Source organism: Trichoderma atroviride, chromosome 2, assembly GCF_020647795.1.
Source record: "Trichoderma atroviride chromosome 2, complete sequence".
In the NCBI taxonomy this organism is placed as follows: Eukaryota; Fungi; Ascomycota; class Sordariomycetes; order Hypocreales; family Hypocreaceae; genus Trichoderma; species Trichoderma atroviride.
Genome location: NC_089401.1, coordinates 4293271 through 4312982, shown reverse-complemented (window position 1 = coordinate 4312982; position 19712 = coordinate 4293271). Strand labels below are relative to the sequence as shown.

The 19712-nt window shown below is 51.2% G+C and overlaps 8 protein-coding genes and 1 non-coding gene across 9 annotated transcripts; 4 read left to right on the top strand and 5 right to left on the bottom strand.

The window, feature by feature from the left end:
* Positions 1–1439: 1439 nt before the first annotated feature.
* Positions 1440–3263, bottom strand: TrAtP1_004223 (uncharacterized protein; the record flags this gene model as incomplete). Its single annotated transcript, XM_066112212.1, has 1 exon — positions 1440–3263. One exon carries the CDS (start codon positions 3261–3263, stop codon positions 1440–1442), a length of 1824 nt encoding a protein of 607 aa, XP_065968295.1.
* A 355-nt stretch (positions 3264–3618) lies between these two features.
* On the bottom strand, positions 3619–4050 carry TrAtP1_004222 (uncharacterized protein; the record flags this gene model as incomplete). The annotated part of the gene is made up of 1 exon (XM_066112211.1): positions 3619–4050. One exon carries the CDS (start codon positions 4048–4050, stop codon positions 3619–3621), a length of 432 nt encoding a protein of 143 aa, XP_065968294.1.
* An 826-nt stretch (positions 4051–4876) lies between these two features.
* Positions 4877–7023, bottom strand: TrAtP1_004221 (uncharacterized protein). The gene is made up of 3 exons (XM_014083816.2): positions 6544–7023; positions 5749–6494; positions 4877–5693 (listed from the first exon to the last, which is right to left on the bottom strand). The coding sequence occupies exons 1-2, from the start codon at positions 6923–6925 to the stop codon at positions 5884–5886; spliced, it is 993 nt and encodes a 330-aa protein (XP_013939291.1). The 5' UTR covers positions 6926–7023; the 3' UTR covers positions 4877–5693; positions 5749–5883.
* A 138-nt stretch (positions 7024–7161) lies between these two features.
* Positions 7162–10163, top strand: TrAtP1_004220 (uncharacterized protein). The gene is made up of 2 exons (XM_066112210.1): positions 7162–7522; positions 7581–10163. The coding sequence occupies exons 1-2, from the start codon at positions 7229–7231 to the stop codon at positions 10032–10034; spliced, it is 2748 nt and encodes a 915-aa protein (XP_065968293.1). The 5' UTR covers positions 7162–7228; the 3' UTR covers positions 10035–10163.
* Positions 10164–10356: 193 nt separating this feature from the next.
* On the top strand, positions 10357–10428 carry TrAtP1_004219. The gene has a single exon. It is a non-coding gene; the product is annotated as a tRNA-Met (tRNA).
* A 405-nt stretch (positions 10429–10833) lies between these two features.
* On the top strand, positions 10834–12612 carry TrAtP1_004218 (uncharacterized protein). Its single transcript, XM_014083487.2, has 3 exons — positions 10834–11147; positions 11262–12166; positions 12242–12612. Exons 1-3 carry the CDS (start codon positions 11075–11077, stop codon positions 12524–12526), a joined length of 1263 nt encoding a protein of 420 aa, XP_013938962.2. The 5' UTR covers positions 10834–11074; the 3' UTR covers positions 12527–12612.
* Positions 12613–12616: 4 nt separating this feature from the next.
* Positions 12617–14579, bottom strand: TrAtP1_004217 (uncharacterized protein). Its single transcript, XM_014083814.2, has one exon. The coding sequence runs from the start codon at positions 14389–14391 to the stop codon at positions 12949–12951; it is 1443 nt and encodes a 480-aa protein (XP_013939289.1). The 5' UTR covers positions 14392–14579; the 3' UTR covers positions 12617–12948.
* Positions 14580–15461: 882 nt separating this feature from the next.
* On the top strand, positions 15462–17747 carry TrAtP1_004216 (uncharacterized protein). The gene is made up of 2 exons (XM_014083813.2): positions 15462–15649; positions 15979–17747. Exons 1-2 carry the CDS (start codon positions 15527–15529, stop codon positions 17317–17319), a joined length of 1464 nt encoding a protein of 487 aa, XP_013939288.1. The 5' UTR covers positions 15462–15526; the 3' UTR covers positions 17320–17747.
* TrAtP1_004215 (uncharacterized protein) lies at positions 17748–19709 on the bottom strand. The gene is made up of 2 exons (XM_014083812.2): positions 18422–19709; positions 17748–18324 (listed from the first exon to the last, which is right to left on the bottom strand). Exons 1-2 carry the CDS (start codon positions 19192–19194, stop codon positions 17928–17930), a joined length of 1170 nt encoding a protein of 389 aa, XP_013939287.2. The 5' UTR covers positions 19195–19709; the 3' UTR covers positions 17748–17927.
* Between the last annotated feature and the right edge of the window lie 3 nt (positions 19710–19712).

Sequence of the window (19712 nt, the reverse complement as noted above, 5' to 3'; positions counted from 1 at the left end):
AGGTACCGCTACTACGCAGATACCTCGCACTTTAAACTTTCCGACGCTGCCTTTTTCCATCTTACAGCTTACTGTACCCTGCATTCCGTGCCTGTACCATCTTGGACAGCAGAATAGCGGGCTTTTGGAGATTCCCCTCCCTCTGCCTTCCAACTAAGTCTTCCATCTAAAAGCCATCAATCCATAAAAAGAATCCGCCTCAAGTCCGCATCCCGAGCCCCCTCGACGCCACCGAAAGGGCCTTGCTATAGCGCCTCCCACTTGTCTTTGTAAGTGCTTCTATTGAAGCAGTACGTACCTGGTATAAATCTGCCTCAAAAGAAAGTTCATATACAAATGTACGAGTACGGCCAGCCGAGCTGAAAATAAAAACAAATGAAAAAGTAAGAAGAAACCCAGCTTGCCGACCAGGGTCCGTCCCCACGAGGCGTCACTGTCGACCTCTTCCCTGATCAAATCATCGATCGCGCTCAGCGCTCAGCGGAGCATCCCGCTTTTGCTGGCTGGAACAAGACTAGCACTGGATGCATATCCATGGAGGTGCTCCGATAAAAGGGATGGGCATGGGTTAGAAAAAGCAGCAGGTTGGCTGACACCGCCACACGACGCTCGTGGAGACGCAAAGGGCAATTGGTAATGGTGTTCCATGCAGCCGCAGCCTTCTTTTGTCTTCGTCGTTGGGTGCAGGATGAGGGAATGGAAGCATTTGGGGGCCTTTTGGCACCCAATAGACCTGCCTAGCTCATGCTATTAATACATGTTCCAAAGTTGCTTGCCGTCTGCAATTATGCTCGCAGTTCACAGGCGGTCCGTAGAACTAACTCCTGATGCTCGCAGTTTCAAATTCATATACGAGCAAATCCTAAAGCAGTTGGTAATAATGAATAATGCACTGCTAGTACGGAGTGCCGGCTAAAAGATCGCCGTTATCGAGATGGGGGTATGTACCTGTACTCCAGTTTGACAGACACCCAGTGCTTTAGTACAACTGTCGGCTACCTGCTTGCTGCTGTGCTCGGGGGGGGTGTGCAGCTCAGGCTGTAATTTCTCACAAAATAGATGCCTGGCAGCAACAACAGAAGTGGGCGAATTTAATGCATCGGATGCAGGGTATATGATACTTATTAGCAATGTGAATGAAAGTGTACAAATCCAATGCTATTATTACAAAAAAAGAAGGAAGAGCCATACGGTTAGTTGGTAGGTAGGAGGAATAGTATCTAAAGGCTCTCTAAAGAACAAAGTCCCGCGCCGGGAAGCAAAGAAGAGACTGGTGGTATCAATACGGATGAACGCCATGTCTCGAATACAAAATGCAGCCATACACACAGAAACGTCAAAATCGTGAATGCTTTCTGCGTACTATAAATGTCTGCCGTTCATTGTGTCCGCTTTAATGGGTATTCCAAGTCCGTCAAACATCCAAGTTCGACAGAGTCTTAGAATGCATCTTCAAAGGGGCAATCGACGCTATCATGGCCATCCCGCTCGCATATGGCGCACCACTTCTCCGGGTCCAGAATGCCACTCTCTTTGCCAGCCACGGGCCCTGATTCCATGGGGTTGGGAATGATTCTGACTGCCGGAGCCGATGCGGGCTCTTCCTTGGGAATACCGGGGGTCAACACGGCGGGGTGATGAATAACAACATCGTCACCCGTGGGTGTAAGAGGCTTGAGATCCTCGTGAGTAGTGTCTCTCTCGTCCCTCTCCTCCTTCTCTCTGCGTTCTTCCTCTTCGTACTCATCATCATCATCATCCTCCTCTTCCTTCTCGTCGATTTCCTTGTCGTCGATTTCCTTGCTCTTGGAGCTCTTGGCGTTATCGTTGCCAAACATGTTTGTGCAAGTCAAGATGTCATGACCACCTGTCTCACAAATCTCACACCAAAGAGTGCTACTCTCGGTGGCAGTTGAATAGGTGTCGCTCTCGTTCATTGTCTCGAGGGTACTTGCTCGCTTGTGCGAGTTGTGCGAGAGATCCGAAGACTCTTCTTCTTGAGGCTGGGTGGGAATAACCGACTCCCGAACCGTCTCCCTCGAGTTCCGTACGGATGATCGTCGAATAGGGGCCGAGTCTCGAATAGGGGCCGAATCACGACTAGAGTTGATGCCGTTTGAGCGCAAGAATGCAATCTCGTGCTGCAACTCCTCCTCTTTGTGGTTCTTCTCCTTGATTATGTGTTGAAGCTCAGCGACCTGCCTCTCTAGGTTGTCTCGAGCAATCTTGTTCTCAACGGCATCTTTCTCGCTAATCAAGGAGCCGGGTCGAGGCCTAGGAGTGTGGCCTTCGGCACCAGGAATTGAGTCTCGGCTAAGGGAATGGATAATAGCCTTCAGTCCTCGAATCTCGTCTTCCTTCTGCTCCAGCTCCTTGGCTAGTACTGCGGAATCGCCGCTCAAAGCCGACATATTATGAGGAACGACTTTTTCCTTCTCTCGCCGAAGCTCTGACCGAGTTCTCTCAACCTCCCCTCGCAAGAATTCGGCCTCTCCGCGAGCCTCGGCCTCGCCACGGCGAGCGTCTTCTAGCCCTTCTTCAAGCTCTTGCACCAGCTCTTCTAGCTGCTTCAGTTGTGTAGCTACAGAGTCAACATCCAAGTTTCTTGACTCAAGCTCACGGATATCTGCTATAAGCTCCTCTATACGTTTCTCATATACTCGTTCAGTTTCTGTGCTGGCCATTTCAAGCGTGTCAATGGTACTCCGGAAATCCGCTCGATGAGCATCAAACTCGGCTGCAAGCATGGCAATTTTCTCATTCTTTTCTCGTAGCATGTGTCGAAGCTGGGTTGCATCTTTGTCGTCTATGCTGCTTCGCCTTAGTCCGTCAGGGTGTTCTATTAGCGTTTGAAGCTCAGTAAGACTGCTCTCCATTTCTGCCAATGTTGAGGCCTGTTCTTTGAGTTGTCGATCTCTATCCTCTAGCTGGGCGCGCAATCGTTCGAGCTCCTCGTCGTTAATGCTAGTCGCTCGGGATGGCGGTCGCAACGACAGCGACCCCAGGCCTGTGTTGCTCTTTGTTGGTAGAGGAGGCATTGTTATTGGGTTAGGTTCTTCGTCAAAGAGCGGCTCGGGGCCTAGAGACGATGTGCTACGAGGTCCAAAGCTTGGCCGCCGTTCCATCGCCGCGGCCTTGTTGGGATCGCCCATATGACCAGCAGTTCCTCGCACGCTCTGTGCAAGGCGGTTTGTCGGACTGCCATATCTTGGAGGGGCTTTGATTCCCGGCGCTGAAATTGCCGGCCGTGGCCCAGGCGACATGGCCAACTTCCGTTGTGGTGACTCATCGGGGCGTTGAAGCGAGGGCTGTGACTTTTTGCTTTTTGGGCTTTGAACTCGAGAAGCACCAGCCCCAACCGAGGCGCTCAACTTGGATAGGCTTGATGTTGGGGATTTCAGGCTGACTGAATTGCTCTTAGCAAGCTTCAGGCCGCTCGCAGCATTGGGCGTTGGCGTCTTAGGGGATGAGCCGGAGGGCCTCCGAAGCGCTTTGGCGACCGGCACGAAGATGCCAGCGCCAGAGACATTGGTCGAAAAATAGGAGACGCTGAGAGTAACGTGTTAGCGGTCAACTCCCGGTGCGACAGGCGGTCGTGCGAATCGTTCTTCTTACCCATCAACGTCGCCGTTGTTCTTCCCCCCTCGCCGCAAACTCCGAATCCAGCTCGACCCCGACAAAGGTGCCCTTCTTGCCCTGGACGGTGCCGACAAAGCGGACGGTACCGACCATGCCTCCTGGCACGTTGACAGAGTCGCCGACGGACAGTTCCATGGCGGGCGGCGTCGCAGGATCTTCCTCGGGAATGGTGTTTTCGGAAATCTCGTTCAGAACGGAGTCGATGGCGTAGCTCTCGCTCCCATCGGGGATGCTGGCCAAGGAGCTCGGAGTCAGGGCCGCGAGCGATGACTTGCGCAGCAGCTTCGGCTGGGCGGCGTAGAGCGCTCCCAGGTCGGGTGACGAAACGTTGGATGGCCGGCGCAGCGAGCGCGAGAAGTTGGACCTGGCCGGCTTGACAGCAGTGGAAGTGGCAGTCGTGGAAAAGGACATGGCGCTGGCGTTGGGGATCCAGCAAAAAATTAGCAGCAATCTGGACGGGGCGTGCCGGTCGGCCTGAGGGGACCCCACGCCAGGACAGGTACCGGTAGTGGTAGTGGTTGTGGTTCCAGCTCCAGTTCCGGAAGTGGTGCTGCTGTGATGAGGTCGCCGATGGTGTGTCAAAAGGGGCTCCCCCTCGTCCAATATGACTTAGCACCGATTAGACTTGTCCTCTGCAGCAGCAGCGCCCAGACTTTGACAGCAAGAACAGCCAGCTGCGATTCCTCTTGGGACGGGACCGGCGAGCGACAAGGGGACAAAATGAGCTGCCGGGTTGATGGTTGCGGGTACCTGGACGCCAAACTGGGGATCCAGCGACTACCGTAATTAAAACCTGAAGAAAAGGGAAAGGTGAGAATGTACGTCGCAAACTGTAAACTGAAGCCTGGAAAAGCTGCGAAAAGGGAGGCAAGTTCCGCGCAGAACAAAACTCTCTCTCGTTTGAAGAAGTGGAAGAAGAGAAGAGGGAAAGGGAAAGAACAAGATAGAAATGCGAAATGAACAGGAGGCCAATGGAAAGGAAAGACGCTGCGCCAGCTCATTTGTTTGTTTACCTGGATGCTGCGAGCGATATTGCACAGGGCCGGGGGCTGCAGCTGGCCCAGCCTATCATGGCCGCAAGACGGCCACTGGGTCGCCTGAAGCACAGCCTAGAGCGCAGCCTGTAGCGAGCGCCATGCATCGAGTTTACTTGCAGGTCTAGCGGGCAATACGGAGCCCCTACATGACGGCTATTGAGTCAATCTACCTATTCCTTGGTAACGGGCTGCCTGTTGGTAAATTCGATACGGGGGCAAGCGGGAGACATTGGGCATTTTGGGTATTTTGGGTATTTTGGGCACTGCCGGCTGGCAACCCCCTTCATGCCGAGCCTCTAGACGGAGCAGATCACGTCGATGAGTACGTCAGCAGTTAAAGGGGCTTATGCGTAGGTAGAATACGGGTAGTTACAAGACAATGAATGGTGGCGAATGGAATTTCCTTCAAGCAATAATAATGAAACGAATCTCAGGAGACGCCAGAGAACTTTCTCCCTAGCATGAGTCTTACCAAGTCTCTCAAACCCCTCTTCAGACAGTCTATCTATTGGGTCGCTATGATGTGCCATCCGACCAATCTGGGCTTCGTCACTCAAGTATTGCCAGATGAGTAGATGCTCAGTTTATCATCACGCTCCTCTGGCATGCACTCTACGATAATTCAATTAAGTATACCCATGCTGCTAACAAAAGAGATTTTTTTTTTTTTTTTGCCGGCTTCTTCATTACCTACATAGCGCATGCAGCGCATAAAGCGCATATACTCAGAGAAAATGCCCGATCACATGTCACGGTTATCATGTCCGCGAGGATATCGCATGTGACGACATTAGGCACTAACATGTACTTGCTAACCAAAAGCCAGCTGGTGTAGCAAGAATACCTAAATGTGGAACGTATGCCAAAGCATTCTCTACTTTTCTGGTATTCTTGTAGTGAAAATTAATAAGCTTGGTGCAAGGGCTATGCGTCTGTGACGTCTTTTTTAAATAATGAGTACGTGTAACTGCAGAGTAGCGGCCGGGTACATGCTATTACCCCTTGAGTGTCTCTTCCCTGTTGCATTAAAGTCAGATCGACTGATGTATAATCAAGTTGAACGGGAACAGACCATTTAGATATAGGTATTTTACATACAGCCTTCGTCTTGTCATAGCCGCCACCTTGCTATTCATGGCTTCTCTCAGAACCTCTGAGGCGAGTTCAACCGTTCTCACTGGTCTGTTCTATCCATGGATCTGCTCCATCACGACGGAGATGCATCTCGTTCGATTATATCCTCCCGTCCCAGGGGCCGTGTTCCGTCATTCAAAACCATAGCCTCGCGATGCTGGCGTCGAAGTCTCTGTTCCTCGGCGGAATGTTCCCTAGTCCGTCGACTTTGCTGCTCTCCTGCCTGCTCTCCCACTATTTCCTCTTCCACTTCCATGAGAAGGTCAGGAAGCTCCCTCATTCGCCGTCGAGAGCTTTCCTTGTCGATCAACCCGGCTTTTTCCAAGGCACGTAGTCCACGCCGGGAGTGCTTGATGCGATTAATAATGTCCGTTATTCTGTTGTTCCGAAGATCTGTGTAGTCTTTAAAGTTGCGCCGTCTTTCCTCTCCAGTGCTCCCCCAATCTTGCTTTGAAAGCCACTTCTCGACAAATTTAGCTTTGACAAGCATGGTCGCCCCGTATTTGTTGATCAGCTCTGTTAGAAACATGAGGCAGAATCTCTCGCCCATATCACGCAGGTAGTATTCATCCCAGTGGATATCAGTAACAATCGGGAGGTCGGTGCTTTCCATGCACAGCTCCATGCACCTCACCAAGGCTGAATATGCCCTCTCATCATGCAGTCTTGCCAATCCCTCGTTACCTATGACTATGAGCACGTGGTTCAATACGACGGCTCCTGATTTTCTTACCAGTTTGGCTCGTTAACACAGCCAGTGTTCTGAGAGAGTTCATGCGCTCTTCATATTCAGGACGAGTGATGCCGAACCAGATATACTTAATCACTTCAGGGTCGTTGGCAGCTCTATCGCAAAGTATCTTGATGGCAATTTCCTTTATTGAAAAATTGGGATGGTCCAAGAGCTTTTCTAGCGTATCTAGCTGAAGCGAATCTTCCGTATCCTGCGTGATGTACTGGGTCTTGGGCTCCGAAGGCGGGATTTCATTGTCGTCTCGGATGAAGGTGAGAGCTGTGATCATCGAGCTAACCAAGCCAAACGTGGCCAGGCTGATGGTCAATAAAATTACTCGCTCATCGCGTGAAAACGATAGTAGGCGGCTTGTCCAGCTCATATCGTCCCGCGCATCTCACTTCTCCGGCGGGATCGCATGGGAGAAATGGACATGTGTATACCGTAGCCTGCTGTTTATGAAGTGTTGACTGAGTGAAGGCAGATGCTGGATTAGATCAGCTTGGGTGACTCCACTCTCTAAGAAAAGGTACGTATCCACTATGCGGCCGTCTAGCGGATGCTAGGCCACTATCGATAAGCCATTATCAAAAAAATTAGCAGCAGGCCCTTGTAATGGCCTGTGTCTGACGAGCATGCCAATTCTGCGATCAAATTTTGATCATCCAGACAAACGCTGCCCGTCATGGCCGGTTCCCAGCTCAAGCGCCTAAAGGCGTCACTGAGAGATCAAGGAATCACTGGCCCACAAAAGTCCAAGAAGCAACGGCGAAAGTTGGCTCAAGATGACACGGCTCGAAACGACAAGCGCTTGCAGAGAGGTGTTGTCTTGGAGGGAATCCGAGAGCAATTCAACCCCTTCGACCTCAAGCATGCCGCGCGCGGACCCAAATTTGAGGTGACAACCAATAAACCAAAGACTTCAAATGCCGCTGTCAAGGGGCGACCTGGTCTGGCCAAGGCCGCCAGCGAGGAAAAGGTAAGAGCGCCACTCCCCTCCTGCCTGCGAAGCATGTCTCTAATCTCCCATCAAACAGCGCAAACAAACTCTTCTTGTAGATATGCAGCGTCGCAATAAGGTCGGAGGCATCCTCGATCGACGATTCGGCGAGAACGACCCGACAATGACTCCTGAGGAGAAAATGTTGGAACGATTTGCTCGTGAGAAGCAGAAGACGCACAACAAGAGGTCTGCTTTTGATTTGGAGGATGACGAACCTATGGATGGCTTGACACATATGGGAAGGTCACTTGAATTTGGCGAAGAGGAGGAACTGGTGGATGACTTTCAAGAAGACGACCTTGAAGGTGACGAGGACAGCGATGGAGACACCCGGGAGAAGCGACTCAAGCGACTACGCGCCATCATCGCAGCTGGCGAGGAAGAGGGCGGTGAGGATGGTGAGCCAGAGCGCAAGAAGACGAAGAAGGAGGTCATGGAAGAGGTTATCGCCAAGTCAAAACTCCACAAATACGAGCGACAGGCGGCTAAAGACGATGACGACGACCTTCGGATGGAGCTTGACAAGGAGCTTCCTGGTATCCGAAAACTACTGTGGTCTAGCCTCAACGGTGGAAAGCATCAGGAGAATGCACCTCTATCCACTATAGCAGGCGTCGATCGGGATGCCTTTGACAGGAATTTCGATATACAAGTCAAGAAACTTTCCCAGGATAAGAAGGCGCAGCCGTCCAATCGTACCAAAACAGACGAGGAAAAGGCGGAAGAAGAATCCAACCGGTTGAAAAAGCTTGAAGACAAACGCCAAAAGCGAATGATGGGAGAAGAGGTGTCAGATAGCGATGAAGATGAAGACGACAAGAAGAAAGGCAATGCGGGCGGCAGACAGGAAGACGATGAAGACGACGACGACGATGATGATGGGTTTGGACTGGGACACGGTATCAAAACCAGACCAACGGCAACTGATTTGGGCTTCGACGACGAAGATGACTTTGTCATCGACGACGACTTGGTGGCTAGCGGATCTGATCTGGAACTCGTGGAAAGCGACGATGAATTCGACGAGGAGGAAGAAGAGGACGATAGCGACTCGGCAAACCAAGCTCAAGTTGATGAAGACGACGATGATGAATTCACAAAAGGGCTTCTCAACGAATCAGAAACCAAAGACCCTATATTCCAAGCAAACTTCTCTTCCAAGGAGCAGAGCGATGAAAACGGATTGCCATTCACATTTCCTTGCCCTCAGTCATGCGCCGAATTTGTTTCCATCATCAAAGATTATGAACATGCGAATTTGCCCAAGATTATCCAACGAATTCGTGCGTTGTATCATCCCAAGTTGGACAGCAAGAATAAAGAGAGATTGGCAAATTTCTCTGCAGCTCTGGTGGATTTTGTGGCCCTTCCTTGGAATTCGGCGACATCACCGCCTTTCTCTGTCCTAGAAAGCCTCATTCGTCACATTCACTCTCTTGCCAAGATGTTTCCAGTTGAAATTGCCAAGCAGTTCCGTCAACATCTTGAAGAAATCAGCCAGTCTCGGCCCATTGCGCTGCTGCCTTCGGATTTGATAGTGCTCACAGCCATTGGAACTATATTCCCAACGTCTGATCACTTCCATCAGATTGTGACCCCAGCAATGTTGACAATTGGCCGGTATATCGGCCAAAGGGTGCCTCGAGAGCTGTCAGATTATGCAATCGGAACATACTTGTCCATTCTGAGTCTGCAGTATCAACAACTATCTGAACGATACGTCCCCGAGGTGATCAATTTTGCCTTGAACACTATCTGCTCGCTCTCACCAATAGCCCCATCAAAATCATTGGGTAACTTCCCGATACACGAGCCTTCAGCAGGCAATCGAATCCAAAAGGCGAAGAAGGTTGGATTAAGGCGTCTCAACTTCTCCGATTGCCTTGCTGAGAACTCTCAAGAGGGTGGCAACGCTCTGAAGCTTGCTCTGCTAGGTACAACTATTCAAGTGCTTGACGCAGCCGCAGATTTGTGGACGGGAAAGCCCGCATTTCTAGAGACATTCAGCCAGGTTGTTGAGGTCTTGGGTCATGTTAACAGCAAGCCATCACGGGAGCACCTCCCAGCGGCTGCCAGCGAGAAGGTAGAGAGATTAGAAGAGAAGCTCAAGCGAATGTCTAGAGTCTCGCAGCTGTCACGCCGGCCTCTGGAGCTCCACCATCACAAGCCCCTCTCGATCAAGACTTATATACCCAAGTTCGAGGACACATACGATCCCGACAAACACTACGACCCCGACCGCGAAAGGGCCGAGATGGCCAAGCTCAAGAAGGAGCACAAAAAGGAGCGCAAGGGCGCCATGCGAGAGCTGCGAAAGGACGCCAACTTTATGGCGAGAGAGAACCTTCGCGTCAAGAAGGCCAAGGACGAGGCCTACGAGAAGAAGTACAAGAGGCTCGTCGCCGAGATTCAAAACGAGGAGGGACGAGAGGCGAACAATTACGAGAGGGAGCAAAAAGCACGGAAGCGAGCGAATGCTCGCAAGTAGATGTATATATAGTTTCATCCTTTTACAAGTATTTAATGAAGTATATTCATTCCGCGCTCCGCATTACCCACGTTCCTGTTTATATGGCTCATGACAATGAGTGCATAATTTCATATTTCAGTACCAAGGTAGTATTTACCTATCTCTCTATATCATATATTTAAAAATGAAAGAAACCGTAGGTGAAAAATTGATATGAAGCAGCACAATGAAGAAATTGATAGCAAACTCTAGCTTATACATTTAATGTATTTAAGTGTGCCCGGCGGCTTTATAGGTATATCATTAGCTTTAGTGGCCAGAGCTTTCAACAAGTTGAGAAAGCAATTTGGCGCAGTGGAAGCGCGCCGGGCTCATAACCCGGAGGTCGCACGATCGAAACGTGCAATTGCTAAATACTTGTTTTTTTATTTTGTTTTTTAACCTCTTATGTCTTCTAAACATCGTGATTTACAACATTCGAAAACTCCCTTTTCTCTTTTTGATCTTCCAACATCTGATATATCTTGATTCGATTCCTTATTTCTGTGTGCTTCTTTTCAATCTCCTCCACTGCCTTTTATTCGCAATCTCGTGTGGCTGATCGATGTACGATAAGCGAAATCTTACTTTTGCACATCAGCTTATTTTATACGCACAATGCCAAGGATAAGTTCTTCCCAGAGCTGCAGTTATGGCTTATTCTATGAGAAGTAAAGTTCAATAGAATTCATTATATAAAATTCCCCCTTTAATGGTATATTTCTGCAGCTTTGTTGCACTCCACGACATACTAAAATCCACAGTAGATTCAGGGTAGCCGGAAGATCGAGTGCAGATCCATGTAACGAATACAAGGCGTATGCAGGGGCAGCGGGCGTGGCGCAACGTACCCCGTAACCCTCCCTAGCCAGGTCAGACTATCTGGCCTTGTTCACTGTCCCACATAAAAAGCACGTTCGATTCGCCCCTCAAGGTTCCGCGAACAACAACGATTGTTTTGTAAAGAGAAGTTGACTTCATAGACGCAAAGGGTAGGGCGAGCCGAGCCTTTTGCAATCATGAAGTTGGAGTATCTGGTCGTCGGGGTTCTATCCCTGCTGACCCCATTATCAGCGGCATGGAGCAAAGAAGGTATGTACGGAAGAACTAACAAACGCAAGCTCGTGATCATGACCTTTTTGTTGGTTGATGTTCCTGAGCATTGTGGGGAAAGTTTTATCAATTGACATTTTGGATTGTTTGCAGATCGAGAAATCTTTCGAATCCGCGACGAGATTGCCGCTCACGAAGCCGACACTGGCGCGACATTCTACGAGGTCCTCGGCGTGGCGGCGTCTGCCTCCCTGGACGACATCAACAAGGCCTACCGCAAGAAGTCGCGCTCGCTTCACCCCGACAAAGTAAAGCAGCAGCTCCGCGCCGACGCCCAGGCCGCCAAGAAGAAGAGCAAGAAGGAGGGCGCCTCCGACTCGGCGGCGGCATCCAAGGGCCCCTCGCAGGCGCAGGTCCGCAAGGCCATTAAGGAGGCATCGGAGCGCCAGGCCCGCCTCTCGCTCATCGCCAACATCCTGCGAGGCCCGGCCCGCGACCGCTACGACCACTTCCTCGCCAATGGCTTCCCGCTGTGGAAGGGCACCGACTACTACTACAACCGCTACCGGCCCGGCTTGGGGACGGTGCTCGTGGGCGTCTTCATCGTGGGCGGCGGCGCGATTCACTACCTCGCGCTGTACATGAGCTGGAAGCGCCAGAGGGAGTTTGTGGAGCGCTACGTCACGTTTGCGAGGAACACGGCTTGGGGTAGTGGTGGCATTCCTGGAATCGACGCTGCGCCTGCGCCCGAGCCGGCTCCTGCTGCTGCCGAAGAGGACGAAGCTGCTGCCGCTGCGCCCCAGCCGAGGAACAGAAAGGAGAGGCGCATGCAGGAGAAGGAGTCCCGGAAAGACGATGGCAAGTCTTCTTCCAAGAAGAGCCGCAAGGCCGCGAGCTCCAAGACTTCGTCGCGTGATGCGTCCTCCGCGCCCGCCCCTGCTGGTGCTCGCAAGAGGGTTGTCGCCGAGAATGGAAAGATTCTCGTGGTAGACTCTCAGGGCGACGTCTTTTTGGAAGAGGAGGACGAAGACGGCAACGTCAATGAGTATCTCTTGGACGTAAGTATCAGAGAATGTGCCAAGCGAGGCCAAGCCAGGCCCTGTATTCAAATGCTAATGATTAAACCACCATAGCCGAATGAGCTCCTCAAGCCGACCTTTAGAGATACTGCCGTCGTTCGCGTACCCGCCTGGATCTTCCAGCTGACCGTTGGCCGTTATCTGTCAGGTTCTGCCTCAGCTGAGACCGACGCCGCCGAAGACGACTCGGATATTCCTCAGCACACGCCCCCCAGCTCTGAATCCGCTGGCGAGGACTTTGAGCTCCTGGACAAGAGCACAGATTCGCTAAGCAAGGCAAAGTCGTCTGGTTCCCAGGGAGGAAAGCCCATCAAGCGAAAGTCCACTAAGAAGAGGTAGAGGCGATAAAGTGGGTGCGGATCTGAGAGTCTGCTGGCCATTTTCTAGCTATGCTTTCTTTCTTTTTTTTTTTTTTTTTTTTTTTTTTTTGCTAAACGTGAAAATGAGATTAATGAGTAGTTCTGTTTACTTATGTACTTATTTACACTATAATGGGAGAAACGGGGAATGAATGAATGGATACGGGCATCTTGTGAGGTACTTATACATTTCTTTGACCCACGGAAAAAAAAAGGAAAGGAAGAATAAATAAACAATAGAGCAAGATTTTCAAAAGTAAGATTTTCAAAAGAACAGTCGTCTATCACAGAATTAATAACCGTTTATTCACTCAAACCTTGGCCATTTGTGACGTTATCCCTTCTAATCCATTCATGTCATGTTCCCCAAGCCTGCACTTGCCTGAGAGCTATATACTGTAATCAATCCAACACGTCATCTCTCAAGCTAAACAAGTGCTGTATAACTTCTTCAGCCTTTGCTCGCAAGGCGTTGTGGTACATGACGTTTGTCTCAAACGTCTTTACTCCCGGAATCAAATCTGCCGTGTCCTTGGCAAGGCCATAGTCCACGTACATGTCGTGGATGAACGAGGCCGCATAGACGGGGACTTTGTTCTTGCGCAGCTGATCAATGTCATACAGCGCCGGCCAGTCGTTTGTGCTGGCGAGCTTCTCAGCGACAGCTCGCAGGGGGATCAGCTCGGGGTACGTTTCAAAGTGCAAGGGGAAGACCATCTCTCCGGAGAAGAGAATCGGCTGGTCGGGAGCCACGGAGGAAGTAATGGAGTCGTTGTCCTTGCTGAGCCAGGGGAATTGTGCGAGGGACTGGCCTACACGCTGAGCAGACCAATTGGAAGCATTGCCGGGTCCATCGCAGTAGAGGGCCTCTTGAAGAACAGCGTAGATGATGTTGGTATCAAACGACGTGAAGCTCTCGAGGGGAGTAAGAGAGGCCCGTGTGAGGAAGCCGAGCTGGTCGAGAGAAGTCTTTAGGTGGAGCAATATGGAGTGAATCTGATCAAAGCCACCGTGAAAGCCAAGGGCAATGCCAATGGTCAGTAGACGAGGCACAGTCAAGAAGCCACCCCCAGGCAGGGGAACACCTTGACGGCCGCCCTCGGTTTCGATATACGTAGCTATCTGGCGCAACGCCTCAACGTCCTCTGGGAACTTCTTGTAGTACAGCGCATTACGCTCAATGGTTTTCCGGAAAGTAGCCTCGTAGACCTGGTCGGCGGTTTTGCCAACGGGGGCCAAGCCTCCGGTAAGAAAGACCTCGCGCAGGCCTTCAGGATGGAGGGACAGGTAGGAGATGGAGACGAAGCCGCCGTAGGACTGTCCAAAGATGGACCAGCGGGCCTTGTGCTCAGGCAGGCCGTCGGTAAGGAGCTTGCGGACCGATTCGCAATCCCGCACCGTGTTGTCCTGGCGCATGAGCTTCAGATAGTTGGCCTGGACGTCGACGGCGCCGGGTCCGTCACTGCCCGGGAGGCGAGCCAGCATTTCCTTGGAGACGGGGGTGCTCAGGCCAACGCCGCGATGGTCGAGATAGAGCACCTGGTAGCCGTGAGACACCGCCGTCCGGGTCAGCGGGTGGTCCTGAGGCTCTCGGTTCCCAAAGCCGGGGCCGCCCTCGAGGAAGACGAGCCACGGCTTGGGAGCGGGAGGCTCGTCTGGAGGGACGATGGGAGTCTCATGCTTGGTTGCGCTGCGGCCGAAGAGGGTGATGGCGCCAGAAGACGGGTTGGCGTAGTCCAGAGGGACCTGAAAGAAGTGCTCGGTGACGAGGAGCTGGCCGGGGACGATGTGGCTCCTACTGCGAAGCAGCTTGGCCGCGGGGATGGCGAATCGCTGGAGGACCATGGCGACGGGCGGTTTTTATGTGCTGATACCACCGTTGAGGAATCTTTTTTTTTTATTTTGTTTTCTCCGTGTCTTATCAAGTATAAGAACGGTGGAGATTTGAAAACACCGCTGTGCAATATGGGAGCTTCAGCTCGGTGCTTCGATGTGTCAATGGCCGAGGTGAGGTGGAGGGGCTTTGAAGCCATGCTTATCACCCCGCCAAAAGCAAGCGGAAGACAATCAAACCCACTTGCAGCGTTGGAACACTTTTGAAGAGCGTTGTGCCCGTTTTTCTACTCTATTACACAATTTTGGAATTAAGATATGTAGCTTGCCAAGATATATTAACCAGCTTGGCTCTTTGGTAACAGTGTAAGCTGGGACATGAGGGTTAGGCATTGATGCTATGCCATTGGCATCCCGCCTAGATGGAGCTATGTAAAGGAACTGAGCCATTGACTTCCCTACTTACTCCGTCTGACGCCCAATCTGGATATTGATACAACTACTAGGAGGTATACCTAGCTATCTATCTATCTAGCTATCTAGGTACTTGGACTGGAGTCAATATTCCATGGGGCCTAGCCTGGCCATAGATGGGGCCCTCCCGTCTCAGACAAGGTGCTGGATGCATGCTAGAATCGGATGATTACAGCGTGAGGGCCTCGGATCGTAGCACTCTGGACCGACCTTGATCGCCCACCTGCCTATACCAACCTATTAGGCCCTGCTATTCTGTACCGAGCAAGGCCAGAAACCCATGCATGGCACTCTGCCGTATTCTGCTGGTGCTACTGGCTATAACCGCTACCTCCAGCTTGCAGCTATAAATCTCGGTGACGTAATGCTGGATTCACCAAAGCGTCTTCAGGCTATGTGCATCATTTCATCAAACAGCCCATACAACGACAGCTGCTAGCTGTTTTCAAGGCAGTAGAGTACAAGATACCTGCAACTTAGGCCGATCTCCGCTGACGAATCTTGATGAACCTCGCACTTCTCGCAAACCCGGAATCGGCCCGCCCGCGCCCCACTTCTGCCATTTAAAACTCCCTCCACCGCACGACTCTTTTCTCCCTTCTTCCCGATTTCCCGACTTCTGCCTTTTCTTTCCCTGGTCGTGGCCCAGTCTTGACAGCTTGAGCCATCCGGAATGGCATATTTACATCTTACCCAGACCGTGGCGGACGCTTTCAACGCGCTTGCGGACGAGGTGCAGATTTTGTCGGATCGCAAGACGATACTGGAGCATAAGCTGCGTTTTGCGCATGAACAGGTAAGCTTCGAGAAGAGCCTCTTCTTCCTTGCATTTTTTTTTTCCGTTAGCACTTCGCTTTTCCTTGTACAATTGTACACCCCTTGCATTTGCCGCGCACATAATCAAATTGGCCGGAACCTGTCTTTCGGGACACGCAACATGATGAGATATCTTAGCTCTAGATCAAGAGCAGCCATTGCTGCTGAGATTGACAACCTTTTTATCACTGATCTGCACTGTCCTCCCATTTTATTTTCTTCACTGTCTTGGCCAAGGGCTCAAGACATATTCTGAGTCAAAATTGTCTTGGTGTACTCTCTGTGGCTAACGCGACTCTGCCTCAACAGTTCCAGTATTTGGCCGATAAATATGCGCCAGCTGCACCAGAAATAGAAGAAAGTATAGCGAAGTTGCAGCTTCCAGCGCAGACAACCGTCGATGATACTCTACCTGTGCCTCTCCCCAAGCATCGAACGCCGCAGTCCCAGGCTCAGGTTGCCCTCATCATTCGTGACGGACGACGCGCTGCGAACAAACTGGTTGCCTCGCTAGGTGAAGCCAGTAAGACCACAGCATCATCCAGAGATACGGTGTCTCAAACCTCCCATGTAGAAACCTCCGTGTCGACAACTGCTTTGGAACAAGACTTTACAGTTGAAGATAAGAAAGGCAAATTGCAGTGCCCCTTTGCTAAGGAAGCTGCTGCTAATGGGAACAAAGAACCGAAGCCTGAATCCGGCCCGGACTTGACTCCAAATCAATCTGAAGACCCTGTTTGTGTTGCCATGTGCGAAGAAGAGACGTTTCAGCAAGACGCCGTAAACGAAACACAGCCCAGCAAATGCCCTATCCGATTTCTAGAGACTCCACAGGAGATTGCTCAATACGTTGAAGTGCACAAAAATGAGATTCCTCGAAGCCATGAAGTCTGTGTGCGGAGATACCAGGGCAACGAGCAGCAGGTTAGGAAATTGGATGCAAAGTATGGAAATATTGTGAGCATGATTGAAGACCTAAGCCATCTCCACAAGCCAATGCTGCCCGGAGACGAGGAGCGCACACGCCGGCACAGCAATACTTCGAAAAATTCAAACGACCGAGTGGAGAGCTGGGCACATGCTGTTACTGTTAGCGCCAGCACAGACCCAGAGGTCCCCGCCGAGCCACCAGTCGATATCGACGAGGGCCGACAAAGTCATTTCGACCGGCCATTGAAGGAGGTCCGAGTAGGAGAATCACCAAGCCGGCCCTGGGGTATCTCTGTACCGACATACAAACAGCCCAGGAACGAGCCCATGTCGCCGCCTCCTGCCCCTGTGCGGATGCCGAGTCCTGTACGGAACACTGAAGCACCAGCAAAACCAGCAGGGAAATGCCCTTTTGACCACACAGCAATGAAGCAGCCTGCTTTTGCTGGGCTGAATATCACGTCCTCACCCGACCCCCAGGTTAAGAAGGATACCGTTTCCAACACACAATTTCAAACGCCTTTGACGCCTACAAAGGAGCCTCAGGAGCATCATGCCTCTCAGGGGAACCCTACCTTTATACCACAACCTACCTTTATCAGCCCGGATATATCGAAAGCCCCGAATGGCCCTCAGATGGTCTTCACCGGCCCTGTTTTTATCGGATATCCCATGGAGCAAGCCATTCAATTTATGAATCAGTATCAACGGACTTCTTAAGGCGGTCTTTTCGAGCTCATGTCTCTTTTCCTCTTACTCATTTTTTATTACTTGACGGTCCAAGTTTACGACAGATGTTTACTTTAGCGACGATGATGATTTGATTTAAGAATCTTACTTTGCTCGTTTGTATAATTCTCTTTACAGCGGTGGCGTTATGCCTTTTTCTTCTTCCTACCCCTTTGAGAATGGCGAGAGATGACACAGAATCAGGGCTTATCTTTTTCATGCTTTTTTTTTTTTAAACCAGATTTTCTTTCCCGCCGCATGATTCTACTGAGTCTGCGGTTATGTTTTATTACGACATGGTAGCGAGCGGACTGCGATTTTCTCGGATTTGGGGTATTACAGGAGATTGCTCCGACAAAGCTATAGCATAGAATGGAATGAAAGCTACTAGCTATATTGACATTTATATTGCCCTTCATGAAAAACTTCAGTTGCATTGCTTTCCGAGAAACCTTGGCACGAAATACGCCTTGTGAAATGCAGCACATCTAAAAAGATGACAATTCCTATTCTATCCCAACAGCCGCGCGCATAAATCCTAAAGTAAAATCAGGTAAAAGCCATCATGACGCTCCCCCCCTCAAGCCCATAAAAATGTTCTAGTCTCTATTCAACTTTGTCGTTTTCGCATCACCGTCGCCCTCATCATCATACGCATCACCCCAGCCATCATCCACCTGCGTGTCCCACAGAGAAACATCATCGTCGCCCATAGCATGAGCTGCATCCTCGGGATCTAGGAGCGTGTCGACGGTGTCCTCGTAGCCGCCCTCGCCCTCTTCGGCGGCGATGGTGACGGTGGCTTCCTCGAGGGCGAGCTCGGCGGCACGGGCCATGGTGCGGCGGTAGATGATGATGCCGGCAGCTGCGCCGATCGCCCCGCCGATGATCATGCTAGCGTAGTTGACCATTTTATCGCGGGTGGTCATGGAGTCGCCTGCTTCAGCGATGATGGCGAGGCGGCTGCCGATGAAGACGTGGATGAGAAGCTTGGGTCTAGAGATGAGTTGGCAGAATGGTTAGTATAAGTGAAAAACTGATAAGGGTTTTCCGCAAGAAAAGGAAAAAGAGGGGGAGGAGGGGGTTCTCTTACGTGGACAGCGCCGTAGAAATAACAAAGGCGAGAGGCGATATGCTCGGAATGGTAGCAAGGAAGCCATTGCTCAAGCTAAAGGGCAGAGGACAGAACCTAATGCCCGTCAAGTAGAGAATCCCATCCCGGCGCAGGACCTGGCCCAGCGCGACGAAGCGGTGATCGCTGCCAATCAGCCTGTTAACCTGGCCGCTCAGCACCGTCCGGCAGGCCATAAAGGCAGCCAAGCTACCGACAACGCATGCCGAGGCAGCAATAGGCCAACCCAAGGGGAACCCGTAGACGAAGCCCGTAATGGTGTTTGCCGTCGAGTAGCCTACAATGGGGGGCACCGACGTGACGAAGATGAGCATAAAGGCAATGAGCCAGCCGCCGGGGATCTCGCGCCAGGTCTTGGACACCGTCGCCAGCCATCGGAAGAAGGCCTCCGAGTATAGCACGGAGAGGATGATGAACGTCCAGCCGATGAGGATGACGAGCATCACCATGGCGCGGTACAGCGGCGAGAGCTTCCAGAACGTCGCAATCAAGTTTTGGCTCCATTTGAGGTACGTATCCCACTGGGTGCGCGCCCAGTCCCGCGCATCAGAGGACATCTGCCGCGACGACCGCGAGACGTTACCTGACAGACGGTGGTTTGCGTCTCTGCTGGAGCGGGACCATTGCTGCGGATGGGGGAATCGAGTTTCGGAGGAAGAGAGAGGAGGAGTGGTGGGTGATGAGGAGCTGGAGGAGACGCTGTCGCTCCTTGCGTCCTGATACCCGCCTGCCATTTCTGTTTATTGTTCCTTTTCTTCTTCTTCCTTTATAGGTCCTTCGTTGCAGTTGGTCGTCGTGGATCTTGATGTTCGAGGGAGATGTAGCTGGACGGAGAAAAGGCAAGTTTGTTGCTTGCAGTACAACCCACAAGGGCACTCGATATTAAAGAATACGGCGAAAAGAATATCGAAAACAAGAAAGAAGAAGAAGAGGAAATAATGGTTGTTCTCTCAAACGCCTAGCTCTCCATACCGTATCCAATCAATGCGTCGTATTATTTCGTTAAAAAAAAGACTCGAAATTCTCTTTGTTATTGTAGGCGGATCGCTCGGTCGATATCAACACTTCTCGGGGATATTTCCTCGAGCCTGGCAGTCCGCTGCCGGTGGTGCAAAATCAAGCTTTAAAAACCAAGTCAATCAACGTCAATTAGGAAATGGGTCCATTCAAAGATTAACAAGGCGAATGAAGATCCCGGCAGAAGAAGGGGAAAAGAGCCAACGCAGCGTCAAAAAACACGGGGACAAAGAAA